Source organism: Patella vulgata, chromosome 2 (genome assembly GCF_932274485.2).
Source record: "Patella vulgata chromosome 2, xgPatVulg1.2, whole genome shotgun sequence".
NCBI classification, from domain to species: Eukaryota; Metazoa; Mollusca; class Gastropoda; family Patellidae; genus Patella; species Patella vulgata.
In genome coordinates, this window is record NC_065880.2 from 25,043,475 (window position 1) to 25,062,046 (window position 18,572).

The following is an 18,572-nucleotide window of genomic DNA, read 5'->3' on the forward strand; positions in this document are numbered from 1 at the left end:
AGACTCTTATAAAATGTAGTGGTGTTAAAGTGATACTAACTAGTTCCACCTTTTTCTTATAAAGATTACTATTCGGGGATTAAAATGTCTTATTATGGCACGTGTGGGACGTAGCCTACTGTCCCTGTTGTTGACAGGCACATGGTAAATAATTACAGTAGCCAATGTCATTGTAAGGTTGTATTAGTTGGTATCTGTCCCCTCTCGGTATGTCACATCTATCTGCTCATAAAAATTGTGAACTATACTTTGTACCTGCCGTAATCAAATTACAATATCCACTAGGTACTGTACATAGACGTATACCAATACCTCCGCAATGATCGCATTTTTAATGCAAAAGACATAGGGGTCGATCCTAATTCAACAGGTCGAAAGATGTACAAATCTTGAATAAGAGATTTGTGGAGACGCAGTGATCAAGCTATACTTACTTAATATTAATTAATTAGACAGATTGTCTTGAACTTTAATTAATAAAGAATAAATAGTTCATATTGCTACGGCGTTAAGTTATCAAAACATGATTATTATATCAATTTTTAAAAAGATGGGATTTTGTCTGTAGTGTTTACAAGAAGATGTGGACGATTAACCGCCGGCAATGTGAACGTATAAAAGCAGATACACCGCTGAATAGGCGAAAGACAGAACAATTGGACGCCTATTTTTGTTGTTTCCGAGATTGCGTTGTTTAAATTTAGGATATTTTTCATACCCCAGATTGCAATGAAATGAAATGGGGTTTAACGTCTCACTTTTCAACTCCGACTGGACTCATAAAGACGGGCATACGCCATACAGTGTGCTATGAGGGAAATTTTGCCTGGGCAGCGGCGCTACGGCCTACTCTTATATCGAATTCCAACTGCCAAGGGATATTTTACGTGCACGCCTATGTGAACGCGGGACCTCGGTTTTTCGTCCCAATCGAACGATTAGACAGCTGTCCTTGTCAGACCTTCCGTCGTGCACCACTGACAAGGTTAAACTACGCCGGAAAATCCCGATGAATTTTTCTCGGCCAACACCGAGGGCGAACCGGCGACCTCCGCTACCGAGCAAGCGTCTTACGAACTTAGCCGCCGTGGCTCCACCCTAGATTGCGTTTACAATTAGAATTGGTAGAGTTTTAAATAAGGGGGTTCACGTGGAGGTCGGGTGTTCGATCCCTGCATTGGCCGAGAAATTTCATCCAGATTTTCCGACGTGGTTTCCCCTTGTCAGTGATGCAGGATGGCGGGCCTGACAAGGACAGCTGTCTAGTCGTTCGGATGGGACGAAAGACCGAGGTCCCGTGTACACATTGGCGTGCACGTAAAAGATCCCTTGGCAGTTGGAATTCGATATAAGAGTAGGCCGTAGCGCCGCTGCCCAGGCAATATTTCCCTCATAGCACACTGTATGGCTTATGCCCGTCTTCATTAGCCCAGGTTAGGAGCAGAACAGTAGGACGTTAAACCCCATTTCATTTCATTTCGTTTTAAATAAGCCGGTTATGTCTGCTTTCTAGCAAAAACAGGCGAGAGACGAAGTCTCTGAGATTACCGCATAGGGGCTCCACCCTAGATTGCGTTTACAATTATGATTGGTAGAGTTTTAAATAAGCCGGTTATGTCTGCTTTCTAGCAAAAACTTGCGAGAGACGAAGTCTCTGAGCATACCGTATAGGGGCCTCCCCAAGAAAGTAGAGACTTTTGGCAAGCGTAATTTCCTGGTCCGTATCGCGTATCCGTATGGATTTTGGGTGTGACGTCATCAATGTCTGTGTATTTCTCATACGTGATACGGCACACGGATACGGCAGCACGTATGGAACGGCTTTCATACGGAAATGGTCCGTATAACACTGTCGTCTTTTTACCGTCTTTTTGCTACTTTTATACGCTGAAATGTTGCATCATTGCGTTTTTATGAATCTATGTGTATCCTAGAACACGAAGATGTATATTTGATGTGATTTTAACAGTGATAACGACTGGAATTTAATCATTCTTTTCGATGGGTTTTTCTCGGAATTTTCATATTTTTCCCGCCTGTCTGCATACTGGTTGATCTACGGGCTAAACTTTCTGAAATGATACATTAGTGAAACCAAAAATTGCTAAAATCTGTCAAAACTCTAAAACTACATTGACGCAACGTATCACGCATACGATACGGATACGGGATACGGATGGGAAAAATCCGCTAGCCAAGTCTCTATTTGGGAGAACTTGACGTCCGCAAACGCGTTTTCCTGCTATTCCAGCCCGTGAATACAGCAACTTCGACGTGGTCCAACATAGCATAACTTAGATGGCTGACCTGAATTCTAAACAACAAATCAATCGTTTAGTGCACGGAGCGCCGGAGGTCGCGGGGTATGGGGAACTCGTTCTGCAGAACCATGGATGAAAGCAGTGGTAATTTATCTAGCTTATGAATGATTCGGAATCATCCTACGTACGTGCTTTTATAAAAACTCCAAGTCCAAGGTTATCCTGACAGTGACTAGATCGATTCAATCTGGTTTTAACAGCCATCCATAAAACCATAACCTTGAAAATTACATGTAATAACTTTGGTTTTTGCAACCGACTCAGAACACATGCACTAGCCCCCTCCAGCTTAATGACAAATTGCTCTTATAGCTAACACATGGTATTAGAAATATTCCTCGTGATGAATAAAAACGTGGCCATATCATTAGAAATGGTTTTGCTCCAAGAGTTTGTTTTAACTCTGCGTAGGATTAGACAGGGCACGTATTGTAGGAAGAAGGGGCTGTCCTGTTTTAACACTTGTCAAGGCTCCATCAACATCAAAGTTTGCAGTCCCCCAAACAGGATCACTCGCTCGGTATGCAAACCTCTCCAGGACCCATTTCTTTTGGGATTAGTTTTGACACTGATTTAGAGACAGGGCAAATGAAATGTAATGTCTACTTAACACACATTTTGTCATTAACATATGGTAAATATTTATTTAATTATTTGCTTGCTCTCTGAGGTGTTTAGTAGTGGGAGGGTATAGCAGGAAAACCAGAGATCACAAAGAAAAAATTATGAGATTAGACTGGAATTTACATCCTGGGATTTCTATATCAATGCCACACTGATTTCACAGACATTTTTAACAAAATCCCTGTGTTCCCCCTCTCCCAAGGTTATGAAAATTTGTTACAATTATTTGAGGTGGAAAATAGACAATGAGGATCGCCACTCCTCTGGTGAACATATCCATGCAATACCAAAACCCAAAGAAAATCATAAAATATAGAGGTCTTATGGTCTGAGTGAATGGAATGCATGTATTATATAGTCCATGGTTCTTGTTTGCAACACTGTCAAGGGTTCTGTTATGTGCATGCCAATGTGTACACAGGACCTCGTTTTTTTTAACCATCTGAATGACTAGTCACTAGACACTGTTTCTTGCCAAGACCTGTCCTGCACCACAGAGGGGGAAACCACACTGTAGCCTCTAGTGTACTAATAGACTGCCCGAAGATCGGAATGTGGGCATATAACAAGAGAATCCAGAGAAAATTTATAATGTAACTTAATTTTAAATATTATGTTATTTTTATTTTTTAATGGATAACACAATTACCCAGATTTATCATACATTTATAATAATATATACAATCAGCGATTGAGACAGACATTTAAATGCATCACAAACTGGTGACTAGTCCAATCACAGATGGATATATAACTTATATATTTATACTATATACAAACAACAACTATATACATTAACAACCAATATTATATATACAACCACTGGGGTAATTATACTTATACTATTTGGGCATAAGGGATTCATTGTAAGGGTGAAAATGTGAATAAGTCACTGTCAAAATAATATTCCATATACTAGCGTGCAGAGAGGGGGCAACAGCTCTGCGTATCCAATCAAAGAGTGAAATTATATGAATTTTCTTTCAAATTATCACGGTTAACTTTGCCCTACTTAATTTGAATAAAATTTTTATTTCATCTGTGATAGCATATTTAAAATGCCTTCCTTTCTCAAATTTCAGAGTACAAGGCCCTGTACTTAGTCTTGGTGGCATACACTCAAGGAGTTGGCTCCTGGCATCACCAAATCTCTTTCCAGGCACTGAGTCCATTTGCTGGTAATCTTATTAAACTTAATGAATGAAAAATAAAATAATGTAACCTAAAACAGTGACCGACTTAAAACGATCTGGAAACAAGTATCGCTTGGTTCCTTTTGAATATAATATTTTACCAATTTTCTTCTTTGTTTTGGGTTGTTGTTTTTTTTGACAGTGGCCTATTTATTTTCTGGATTATATAATATTAAACAATAAGCATTACTATACTGTAAAACAAGAATTCAAGCCACATTTCCACTTGTCCAAGGTAGCGTCTGTGGGGCTGGCAAGTAAAGTGTTACCTTGTCACACGGATAAGACAAAAACCAAATTCCACACATGTACACGTTGGTGTGAACATGAAAGAACCTGTGACAGTTGGAATTTCGGTAAAGAGTAGCAGAAATGCTTACAGTCCCGGCAAAATTTAATTCCTATTTTAGCCTTAAAATGACAAAGATGAAAAACTCCAATACATCACAGGTTGTAATATTTTCAATTTTCTATTCTACAACATAACAAAATTACTGAGATCTTGACTTAAAACTACTTGCATAAATGTCTTGTTTTACAGTAATTCAATTATCAATACAACCCATTAACAACACATATCTATATCACAGTGATTTCATATTAAACATTTACAGATTCTATACAAGGATAAATAATATTATTTTGAGAAATAAAGAAAAATGAGAGATATTTAGCTGGTATATGTGTAGTTAATAACGTTAATAAATAAAGTAAAATTAGTTAACAAGATAATTATAACAAAAGTAAATCTGTTATTGCACATAGTTAGAGTATATTATTGTTAAATAAATAAAATAAAACAGATCAAGAATGATAAAGTTAATATAATATAATGGCAGAAGTAACAGTCCAAGAGGAGTTTTCTTCTATGACTGTTGTCAGATTGCTAAGTACCATTTTCATTTGTGATTTGTGAATTTGCTAACCATCAGAGAAAATATTTTTTACATTACAGTGTTTCTGTATTACAGTACAGAAATAAAATACAAAAACAGCATTAAACATTATCTTATTCACAGGGCACATCAAATGACCATGTGAAAGTTTTATGTACTTGAAGCCAGTGTTTATTATAAACACTTTAGTCAATTGCATACCAATCTGATTAAAATTATTTGATATAATTATGATGACCATATATTAACCGTTTATGTGTTAGACCTGCTAAAACACTTATTTTAATTACAGCCTTAATTCTGTTGATTGGCTTGTGTCAAAGGGACTACACATCTTATCACGGTATACACAAGCTGATGTGGATTGACAAAGCACTTCAGTTAACATGCTGGCTGTACTAATCATTACCTAAGTTATAAAAAAAAATTTTTTTATATACGTAGAATCGTTGTTCATAACAGGCCTTTCTGGTCTAGTATTGTTATAGATTATAACTTTTGACTGGATTATAATATTTTAGAGTAAATATGCTAATGTCGCATTATCTTTAATTGTTTGACTGAGGCTTACAAAGCTAGAAACTGCTCTTTTTTTTTATAAATTTACCAAGTACGGAAAGAGTGTGTTGTTTTTGTAAATTATTCAAATCCTGATTTGTCAACTTAAGGTAACAACAGTGATTTGCAATAAACATTGTTAGCCCTTAAAGAAAGCATTCATTAAGTATAAATCTATTAAAATTGAAGACTAGATCCGATCTTGATTTAACTCATCAGCAAACCAAAGAAATTCACTCTAATCCTATATCAGATAATCATGTCATCCAATTCTAGGTAGATAATACTTTAAAATACACCCAATAACAATCTGACAATAGTTCTTAAAAAAACACAACCTTGTATCTTGTTGTTGGACTATGAACATTTTTTAACAATAACATATATTCAACATGCTATGATGAATGAATAATTCAATCATAAATTACATAATTATAATCAATTGATAACATAACAAAATAAATTTAACTAGGTACAATATATATATATACACAAAATAATGGTATAAATTATACTCGAATATATTCAACTTACCAAGTGAAAGGGAAACAGTATAATAGCTAATCAAATAAATATATATCTGTAGTCCTTGTCACACACAAGTGTGGAATCAGAACCACACCACTTGACTAAATGACAGACCTTATGATCTAAAGTGAATCGCTTATACCATTTGGCCACCCAACCCCCTTACTCAAATAGTAATTTAGAGCTTAATCTGCCATATTCAATCAAAATTACTTTAAATAAAACATCTGTTACTCCTAATCCATCAAATTTCACTTTACCATTTTCAATTACTAAAAATTATTTTCACACCAAGCCATTACTTTATAGAGATTTCATGACCTTAAATAGGCTGTAAGAATAAGATTGTAATCCAATATCTTTTCAGTAAAATAATAGAAATGTATCAGGCTTCAATGTCATACTGTGCATCAATATTGATTTAAACACACACACACATAGATAATCGGAAACTCATAAGTTTCTCAAGATGAAATGGCAAGTGTTCCAAAGGCAAATAAATCAGTCTGATAGTTTGTTAGAACTATTATAAATGATGAACTATGTGAACATACAATAAACATGTACACAGACGATACATCAGACCAAAATATTGTTTACCATGGAAGCAGAATATTACCATATTAAAAAAAATTGGTTATATATATAGTTTTAATGTAATGTATGCCGAATATCTGTTACCGGTATATTAATCAGGGCAGCTTTTAAGTTGGACAGATTAAAAAAAGAAGCTCCTTTTTTACCATGGATTTAAATGTTGAACTTATTGTATTTATGATAAAGTACATGCCATAGTATCAAAAGCAACCCTGATAACTGCACAACAATGCCATGATTAAAAAAAATATATATATAGTAATTAATACCATAATAATACTCTCTTAATATGAGTAATAGACACATTTATATTAAAGGTCCCAACTAAACAGATGATGTTTTACTAACATATCCTTCACCCCATCCCTGAAAGGTCGGAATGTGTCCGACTGTTTTGGAAGTTCCCAGTCTCTTGATAAATTAAAGGAAAACTGTGACATCAATCTGAAATAGTCAGGTCATATACACATAATTTACATTTAACAATTATAAGCTTCATTTCAAACTATTACATGAATACTGTGGTCCGGTCAACGAACCATTGCTCAAACATGGCAGAAAATTTACATGGGAAACAATGACCAGGCAAATTCTTGGATTCAATCGGATTTAAAGAAAGGCCTAAAATTTCTATTCTCACACAACAAATTGTTGACAGGCTTATCACATATCGAACGGTGTAGATCAATGAAATTTGATTTCCAACATAACTTTGTAAAATACTGATTGAAATTAAACCATTTTTGGACCAATAATCCAATACTGGCATTAGTTTGCACAAGATTCCTATTGCTCAAAATGACATATCAAAACTTTTATATTCAGGGAAGTAAAATATCATACTAGTAGACTTGTTAGCTGTATTATAGTTATCAGTGATATGACCAATGTCTTTGACTAATGGCATATCCTAATAAATTGTGTGATTTTATGAATATCAATAATACTTATGATAATACATGTACTATACATCATAAACATGAGTAAATTTGCTTTACTAATACAGTGCATACTAATACAATCATACTATATAAAGCACATCAACTAGGTAAAGGAGAAGCTCAACCATTTATATTCTTTTAATGATAAAATTATAAAATAGTTTCCATAATGCATAACTCAATGTTCAACATATATATGATGTCATCAGGGTAACTGTCAGCCACTGTTAATGGATAATATTGGTGTCAATTTCCACATGTGATAAAACTGGTTAAACACGTTCCAAATATAATTTTAACATAGAGATCAATGCTACGAAAGATGCTGATAGGTGCGTTATGAAGCTTTCAAGAAAGGGAAGTGACGAACGCAAAAGGAGAACACGAGTTATCCTTCTATATAGTTGACTGAAGTGACGAGTGATAACAGATACACGGGCGAATTTTTGCTCACTAATAATAGTTACTTATTGTACCCTATAAACATGTAGCTTTGAGTGAATACACTGCTTTATTTGTTTACAGTGAAGATGAAAGTTAGGACAATAATGTCTTGCTTGACAGCAATTTTATTTTTGTGAATTAAAGATGAAATGATTCATGCTTTGGTTCGAACTATTTCAGCACTAGGTGATGAATAAAATTTGAAAAAAGGCTGCACTTCTCCTTTAAACATTCATCTACTAATTTAAGAATTAGCACAAAACGATTAACAACATTACATGCATGGTTTTAAACCTTTACATAAACAACAACTTGATATTTATTTCTTGTTAGAAACATTTCCGATATCTCTAGACATCTTTTATAATCTATATTCATCTTAACACAAGTTTACATAAAATGCAATACATGTATGTAATAGAACTGAGATGGATGGTTAAAATGTTAGGAAACCTAATTTTTTATTTTAATATTAAATATTCAAATTGGGAATCACATTTCTTGTTTTTGAGTTCATTAGTAGTACAATGTACTTTAGATAGACTTCTAGGATGGTATGTGCATCTGTATTTAACAAAATGTTGAGAGATTAATATTATCTTATATATAAGCAAAATTGTTTCTCAAGTGCTTTGTTACATAAAACTTAAATATTTTACATCTGGCACAACAATGAGATCATTGATCATTAGTTATGTTTCACTTTTTGCATAGTTATAACTACAAGAATTCTAAACTTATAATATAAGTCATTAATTAATATTAGTCTGTGAGATAATTAAATCTATTAACTATAATTTATAAATCCCAACTGAAGAGATGATGTTTTATTAGCATGTCTCGAACACCTTCTCTTAAACTATCAGGTGAACTACGCTTCTTTGGTAATTCCCAATTGGTCGATAACGTAAATGCAAACTGAGCTAGTATTCTGAAAGAGATGAGATAGGACATGGTGTACAACAGAATAACGATAGAAAACAGTATACAAACTACTAACATCAATATACAGAATTTCTACATACAATAAAAAGTACATTTGAAAATTAAAACACAAGTCACATACAAATATTAAGATGTCAAACAAACAAAACCAAACATACAACAATTTATGTTAAGGAAGACAATTTCAAAAGATTGCTGCTTTAAGTGGAAAATATTGATAGTTAAAAAACCTGCCAATATATATCAGATTGGATGCAACATAAATTAAAAATAATGGACTAGGAAAAAAAACCCTAACAAACGAGAAATGTAATGTTTTCATAAATAAACAATGAAAGTGGTAGAAATAGAATAAATATCAAAAAACATACAAAAAAATCAAAAGATCCAGAAAAACCAAATTATAAAGTAAAGTATAAAACATAATCAATATTAAAAAAAGATATAATGTTCATGCTTGAGCATCCAGAAGGTGACAATAATAAAAAATAAAATACAGGATTTTGAACTTAAGTGTTATATTATGTCATTTGTGGATACGTTCAGTTGCATTGTCTAATATATTATACAGTAAATATTTGATTGTTTGAGATGTTAAAAGGGTTAATGTCAATGATATGTAACATAATATAGATATGTCTGCAGGTGTTTAAGTAGATATCAGTTGATAATTTAGCATGTTATTAGAAATAACATGGTCTAACTAATCTGTTTAATATTCCCAACTAAATAAATGATGAGTAACAAGAAGGTTTTTAGCATCTTCTATTATTCGGTTGTTAGTCTTTATAGGTAACTCCCAATTTTGTGATAAAAAGAAGGCAAAGTGTGATAAAATCCTGCAAAAATAAATAAATAAAAAATTTGTATTAAAAACAAGCAGCAATCATGAGAAAGCAATCTTTGCTTAAAGTAGCAATATCGTTGTCAATTTCTATAGCTCAAATCATGTCCAATTTTTGCATTGTGTAAAAACATAATATGGCTCTTTACAAATTACAGTGTACCGTATCCTAAAGCCTTCCAAATGTTCTCAAATGAGCATTTGAAAACCGTACTTCTTAAATTAGACGGCTACCAAAATAGTGTTTGTTGATATTTAAAGATGTCATCGATAGATAAATAAGGGATGATATTTAAGAAACCAAGCTTAAACCATTAATACGCATATTTAATTAAATTAATATGCATATGTAACATTTATTACGATAAAGACGGAAGGAAATGGGGTCAACACCTATTAAATTTTACTCCAATAATTTGCTTGCAATAATTTAGCTGTGGGAGGCAATTGGGGGACCAAAAGAAATCCCATGAGGTTGGACATGTGACCTTAAGTACAATCAGAGAATCAAAACTATGTCACTTGACTCAATGACAGACTTGTTGAACCATTTGGCCACCCAACCCCGCTTTAATATGATAAAGGCTTATTAATTTCTGCAAATTATTTCAGAACGTAAACCGTTTGAATTTTTAAACTAATATGCATATTTAACATTTAGTATCATTATACATTGGCAATCTATTTTGACTAACATGAATTTATTGCCATTGACATGAATTTATTGTCACTTTAAATTCTCATTGAAACGGTTACACCTACAATCTATGTGTATTAAAAATACATTTTTAAGTTTGGTTTGTCATGTGTTCTTATCTTTTGTTAAAATTATAAAGCAAGCAAATATATTAAATCTTATAATTAGAGAGAAATAAGAAGTCCCAACCCACGGAAAAAGGAATGAAAAGAAACAAAGGTAGAATAACCACCAAAATTAAGAGCAAAAAAATAGTGTCAATATAATCTAATAACACATAATATATTCAAGATGCATTATGTAAGATTTGGATAAAGAGCTGGCCTTCATTATACTTGCCCAAAAAGATAACGAAAAATGAATACATGTATATATAAAATTACAGTCAAATCCATTCAACATCTTGGTCATCCGATGTTCTAGAGAGTTGATTATGTGCAAATGCCTAATTAATAATATATATACATTTGAACTTTGAAGCTAGAACAAAAACGAGCCAACAGTGAGGCTGATGTCTCATGCTGGAATCCCAAAATAAATAGATGATACATATTAATTACACATTTATCTTTTTGAAAAGTATCGAGCAATCAAACTGATTATCTATACTTAGTCCAACTAGAAAATGTTCACGATGAAACTCTGTCAAGGTTTTGAAGTACCTGGTAGTAAAACTAAGCTTATACACTAAGTTGCATCACTCTCCATCAGTTAGAATCAAGGTTATCTTGTCCCAAAGCATTGACCAATGGAATTGTTTAGCTCTGCTTAGCTTTATTGGAAAATGTTAATCACTGAACTCAGTCAAGACAATTACCTACACCAAGTTTAAAAGCAGAGTTGTTATGTTCAAAAGTACTGACCAATCAATTTGCTTATTGCTACTTAGCCTAAACAGAAAAATCTTTTATCATCGAACGTAGTCAAGGTATTGACATAATGAATCTATACTCAAGAGTTTCATCACCCTCACCTAATTAGAACCAAAGTTATCGTGTTCCAAAGTCTCAACAATCAAATTGCTTAGCCTTGCTTAGCCTTAGTGGAAAATGCACACAAATGACCTTTATCAAGGCAGTCATCTAATAAACACCTACATCAAGTTTGAACATTCTACCTCAATTAGAACAAAAGTTATCGTGTTCCAAAGTCTCAACCAATCAGATTGAAGTCTCTACTTGGCCTAAGCAGAAAATGCTCATCGTCGAACTTAGTCAAGGTATTGATGTAATGAAACTATACACAAAGTTTCACCACTCTCACTCAATTAGAATCAAAGTTATCAAGCTCCAAAGTATCAACTAATCAAATTGCTTATCGCTCTGCTTACCCTGAGCAGAAAATGCACATCATCGACCTTAGTCAAGGTAAAATATAATGAAACTATACACCAAGTTTCATCACTTTCACTTAATTAGAACCAAAGTTACTGTGCCCCAAAGCATAAACCAATCAAATTGCTTATCTCTGCTTAGCCTAACTAGAAAATGTTCATCTACGAATTCCGTCAAGGCATTCATTCACCTAATAAACACCTACACCAAATCTGAACATTCTAGCTCAATTAGAAGTTATTGTGTCCCCAAAAAATGTGATGGACGGACAGATCCATTTAATAGTCCTCTGCTTTCTTCGAATCTTGGGGGACAAAAAATCTGCAATTGGCATATTTAGCTCTTACATATTGCATCTTCAATTAACATCATATAGCAACATTGAACAACATGAAATATATATAAAATTTGAAAGGTGGATGCCTTACCTCTGGGTATCCTTGGACTGCTGTTAAAAAATATAATTTATAATTAAACATACCTGAGTTCACATTTAATCTGCACCCAACCCGGACTTCTAATGAAAGACCATGGATGATACCATTTCTCAACAATTTCGACACAAGAACATAATGTTTCCAACCATAGATGTAGAACTTGTTCACTGAAATAATCCATGAAAATGATTTTTTTGTGTGTGTATGTACAGGTATACCCAAACAGGTACCTGTTAAATATTTCCAATTATCATAGCATATTTCCATTAATCAAGCATATTCAACACGCCCACATTTCGTAAGAGAGGAGCAGAAATGCTACAAACTGGGACCATAATCCAGGATGTTACGGTCCAATATGCGACAATATGAAAATGTACCAAGATCTTTGGGATTTAAACATATTTATCACCCAATAATACATTCTACAGTACTAGATATCGCTTGTGTGATAAATTTCATAATACACCCACATTTTGCAAGAGATGGATAGAGAAAAAGCTAAAAACAAAAGCGATTTTTCGTACAATCAGGGGCCATAATCCAGAAAGTTATGGTCTGAAATGCACAAATATCGAAAGGGACTGAGATCTTTGTGCTATAAAGATATAATTTAAGTTTCATCAAAATCGGATAAAAATTGTGACCTTCGTATTACATACTTTTACACAACTTGTGTACAAAGAGCAGTCATTTTGTCATGCAGTTTCGTTTTGATTTTCCCGAAATCCGAATTCAGCCTTTATTATGGTGGAATGGTGATATATTTAAACAGTTTTTAAAATCAGATAAAAATTGTGACCTCTAGAGAATTCACAATCTAAAAAACATGATTTTTCGTTCAATCAGGGGCCATAATCCAGGAAGTTACAGTCTGATATGCGCAAATATCAAAAGGAATCAAGGTCTTTCGGTTATAAACATACATTTCAAGTTTAATTAAAATCAGATAAAAATTGTGACTTCTAGAGGGTCCACAATCTTGGTGTTACATTTTCTTTTATACAATTTGTGTACAAGGAGTGGCCATAATCCATGAAGTTTTGGTCCGATATATGCCGATATATGCCAATATCGAAAAGAACCAAGATCTTTCGTCAAAATCAGATAAGAGTTGTGACCTATAGAGTGTCCACAAACAAATTGTGGACAGACGTATCAAAATGGTAGCAGACATCATAGTGTAAGTAAGCTTTTAATCTGCATCCCCAGAAAAGCCCCAAATTGTTATTTATATTTGTCTGATTCATATCTGATCATCATCTGATGCTGGTAAATAGATATTTGTGTCAGGCAAAAGACATACATTTTACTACTAGATGTCAACCCATAGGATGATATCAGTATTTTTTTTTTTCAAAATCAATTGCTTGGAATGATCAACCAATAAATAACGCCAATGTTCTTTCCAATATGTGGTTACATAAATCTATAGAGAGTGCCATCTGTCATCATGTGGGTACAGAAACACAAACAACTGATTGCATCATAAAGGTACGTTCAGTTTCAATTTTCAAAAAGCTTTATGTCTTACTTGAGGCCACCACAAATAAGTGATCGAAATTTAACATCCATCTGAGCATGCACAGCATCATGAGATATGTTCACCGCTTGAACAGCCTGAAAGTAAGATAAAAATCAAAATTATAATTCTTCTAAAATTCCTCGTCTATTTATACCATCAATTAATTCACTTATTTATTATATAGACCCAAACATGACACTGACAACTACATAAATCAAATATTATATATTCTTTACAAAGGTTAGTTGAAACAAATGTAAAGAACATTTTCCGAGTAATTATATTGTATGTATGAAAGATTGGAAATCAACCGGTCACAACAAATTTTGGCATTAAATAAATTTACATCTCACCCTGTACATAACTTCTTCTGGTGTTAAAACTTTACCGTCTTCATCTAACCTAGAAAAAAAATCAGCATAAGCCTCTATTATACAAAAACAAATAAAATATCTAAATATGAATCAAAAGAATTAATATAAAGGTACAGTGTAATCTTTTAAAGCGACTAGTGTGTATTGGCTATATATCAAGCACAAAAACTGTTTCAAATTATTCAATTTGTGTGCTTACCTGTAAGTTTTACATAATACCAATCTGGAATAAACACTTTGAAAATCTTTCTCTACCTCTCTTGTAGCTGCCTGTAAATAAACAAATACACTTTAACAGATCAACTACAAAAATCTTATAGCATATTTATTCTTATTCAGCGTACTAGTCCATTTTTAAGACAAGTTTTACAACATTTTTTTTTTTTTTTTCATTTTAGTATTGGTGTATTTTGCATAAATGATATTGTGTTATTTTGCATAGCTTATATGTCATTGTTTGTAACCCAATCTTATGATATTGTGTTATTTTGCATAGCTGATCATTTTTTGTAACCCAATCTTATGATATTGTGTTATTTTACATTTTAATATAAAAGATAGCAAGTCTAAAGTCTAGTCAAAACAAGACTTCAATCATATGTGTACGATGCTAGGGAGGAGATTTTTTCCTGGACAGTTGATTTCTGCCTAATCTTCATCGAATTGTAAACCTTTATGTGCACCCTGGAGCCTCTGGAGTCTTCCAGGGTGGACCTCAGTTTTCGGTCGCATCTGAATGACTAGGCAACAAATGTGCTAATATTGCATATTTATATGAACAACCTAGTATATACATTGTATAGAAGTCACTGAGATTTAAAATCTTTATTGTCATTCCACATGACAAGAACCATCCTGCAACAGTCTGTTATTACGTGATATTTATTTATGGAGTTTTTTTTTTTTAAATTCAAATTGATTGACATAACGTCAAAAAGTGATGTTATTTGTATTAGTTTACTAGATGTACTAGAACAAGTAAAAGGTAGTCTGTGTGTTTATGAGACGACTGGCAGTACAAAGCTATTAATCTAATGCACTATTTACAGTAATGTTTAATAGACAGCTGGTGTATGGTTTAATATAGATGACACGACACATGTAAAAAGTAGTAGACAGTATGTAGTCTATCAGGTAAAATATATACAACAGTAAGTAAACATGTCAAATCAAATACCCCTTTAATACTGGTAACAAACTATACCCATTACAACCCACCTGCTTCAAACAGTACAACATACTCTCTACTTTTACATTATATACTACTATAATAGAACCCTTTAGTAGATCAGGGGGGTTGGATGGCTGAATGGTTAGCGTGCGCGCGCTGTATCATAAAGTCTGTCATTGAGACGACTGGCGTGGTTTCGAATCCCCGGTTGTACGTGGCAAGGAGTAGGGTCGCCTGTCCAACCTCGTGGGTTTTCTCCGGGTCCTCCGGTTTCCTCCCACCGCTAAAGACCCCTACGCGCAAGCGAATTATGTAAATAAAATTAAAACCATATGTTAGTCCCGAAATGACCTAGTTTGTGTCGAGTGGACGTTAAACCCCATTTCTCTCTCTCTCTCTCTTTAGTAGATCAACTAGCTTTAATCACAATGACAATATTAAATGCTTTACATAATCTTCATTTTTTGAACTACTAGAGATTTATGATTCAACATAATTACCTATGTGGGCGGAGGGTTGCAAATAATTGGTCATTTGTTTAAAAATTGTCCAGGAGGCAAAGGCAAACTCTCATTTCCAGAACTCCATTTACCTGATCAGTTATAACTCAAGGAGCGGCTACTATGGCATGTATGCCAACTGAAAGGGTTTAGGAAATTGCAGCACAATAACTTAGTGTAAATCAAATAAAATGGTTCCCAAACTAATATTTATTATTTAGATTAAGTTAAGGACAACAAATCAGCAAAAAATTGACAAATCTTGTTCAAATTATAAATTTTCCGAGCTCTCATGGGTATAAAGTGATATAGCAAATTACATTAATTAGTTCAACTTTGTACACTTCTGGAATCTCATTGACACTGGACCACATACCCAGTTTGATTAAAATCAGTTTTTTTTGTTGTTTTTTTAACATTTTTTGGGCCAGTCTGACTCTGAGAATGTATGTATATGAAATGATAAAGGGTTTAACATTTGACGTTTTACTTTCTTCATTAACTGAGATAATGCAGAAAGGCATTTGTCTTGCAGTGTGCAATGAGTCAAATTTTGCCTGAAGAACAGCATTTTCGTCCACTCTTAATCAAATTCCAACTGTCAAGAGTTCTTTTACAAGTACTAGGGTGGACCTCAGTTTTTTTTATAACATATGAAGGACTAGACAGCTTTCCTTGTTGGGTCCTCCATCCTGAATGTATTGATGTAAGACCATATTCTAATTTTTATCAATATCAAATGGGGAAAATTTGTGAACAGATTAGTGTGTCATTTTGATATTAATATAGGTAGAAGGCTTTGAAGTCATGCTGGTTGAAACTATAGCCAAGACCAAACAAACCATCAGTGCAGATAGTTCATCATACTCATAGCTCGAAGTATAAATAACCCTGACTGTACTTCCTACAGACCTGTTTAGAGAATTACTTGACTTGAATGTCAATCAATTCAAATGTAAATACTACATGCAAGTTATATTTGATTTCTGCTTTCCCTGACAATGGCTTTCCCCTCCTACACGAGGACTGGTCTACTCATCACCCCCCCCCCCCCAAAAAAAAAACAAACACTCATATGTGCTCTACTCATGAAGCCAGTAGCCCATTAGTTATCACTACTATTTCATTTTTTATTATACAATTATTCAAATTTTCTAAGGACAGCAATGCCTATTCACCATTCATTTCATCTTTTAAGAAATATAGTCTTGATCAACATAGCCCAAATTGTATCTGCTTCAACTACACCAAATAATTGTATGGAAAGAATAGCACCAAGCTGATAGTGTTAAAGGGTCAATGACCATCTTGTATTTGAAATAATATTATGCACAATGCCTTTTCTCTCCCGACTAATTTAGTTTTGAGCGATCTTGCACAAGTTGTTTTTGTAACTGATTGAATAACACATCAACACCTTGAGTATCTCAAACAAGAGTAAGAAATAGGTTGCACTATCACGATATATATCATGGATTAATCTGTAAGAAAACACATGGTAGGAATCAAGAGGATTCATCCTCTTATATAGATAGACTGACATTACAAATTTCCAAATGGGTTTAACATCGATTCAACAAAAACTAGGTCACTAAGATATGGTACAATCTATAGCAGTGGGAAGAAACCAGAAGACTCAGAAAAAGAGAGAGAAACTGGGTTTAACTTTAACGTGCACTTGATACAAACTAGGTCATTTCGGAACATATTGTTCAATTTTATTTCAATAATGGGTGACAACAATCAATATACAACCATATAAAAATGTGGTAGTACAAAAAAAGTATTCCTTTTTATGAGAAAAACTTCATTGTTCCATATTTCTTTGATCAAATCAAATAATCATAAAACCAGTAGTTGCTAGGCAAGATATGCCCACATTTTGCAAGAGATGGATAGAGAACAAGCTAAAAACAAAACATGGGTTATAAACATACATTTCAAGTTTAATTAAAATCGGATAAAAATTGTGACTTCTAAGGACCACAAGCTATAATCTTTACAGTCCGATATGCACGAATATCGAAAAGAACCAAGATCTTTGGATTATAAACATGCATTTCAAGTTGCATCAACATCGGATGAAAATTGTGACCTCTAGAGGGTCCACAAGCTTAAACATGATTTTTTGTACAATCAGGGGCCATAATCCATAAAGTTATAGTCCAATATATGCCAATATATCATGGAACCAAGATCTTTGGGAGACAGACCTATATTTCAAGTTTCATTAAAATCGGATAAAAAGTAGTGAACTATATGTGTACTTAGAAAAACTTCCTAGAGGTAAATAAAAGTGAACATTTTACTTAGAAAAACCTCCTAGAGGTAAATAAAATTGAACATTTATGAGAAAACATATTAAAGTAGAAATTAATAAAGCAAAGTAGAGACCTACATTTATGTATACTTAGAAAACTTCAAACTTTGAATACTCTGCTATATGCATGGTACTTTCCCCAACTGTAACATCTAACAAGATTTATAAATAAATAGGGTATATTGTATAAGTAGCATGTTTTGTGTGGGTTGTATAAATAAATTAAAGCATCTATATATTGGAAGGTAATGGATTGGTGGATTACATTCTATACTCTTGATCTAATTTCATTAATCAAATCATATATCATCTAAATAATTTAC

The 18,572-nt window shown here is 33.3% G+C and overlaps 1 protein-coding gene across 4 annotated transcripts in view; it reads right to left on the reverse strand.

The window, feature by feature from the left end:
• Positions 1-3,547: 3,547 nt before the first annotated feature.
• Positions 3,548-18,572, reverse strand: part of LOC126810727 (small G protein signaling modulator 3) — a 42,529-nt gene continuing 27,504 nt past the window's right edge. For 2 of the 4 annotated variants that reach the window (XM_050535944.2, XM_050535948.2), the window contains 5 exons: positions 14,458-14,528; positions 14,238-14,286; positions 13,894-13,979; positions 12,404-12,526; positions 7,657-9,033 (listed from right to left, as the gene is read on the reverse strand). In XM_050535944.2, coding sequence (XP_050391901.1) covers positions 8,901-9,033; positions 12,404-12,526; positions 13,894-13,979; positions 14,238-14,286; positions 14,458-14,528 — 462 coding nt within the window. In that variant the 3' untranslated portion in view covers positions 7,657-8,900. Of the gene's footprint in view, positions 7,162-7,656; positions 9,034-9,422; positions 9,887-12,403; positions 12,527-13,893; positions 13,980-14,237; positions 14,287-14,457; positions 14,529-18,572 lie in introns of those variants that run through there. The other 2 variants (XM_050535945.1, XM_050535947.2) reach the window with 2 other exon arrangements.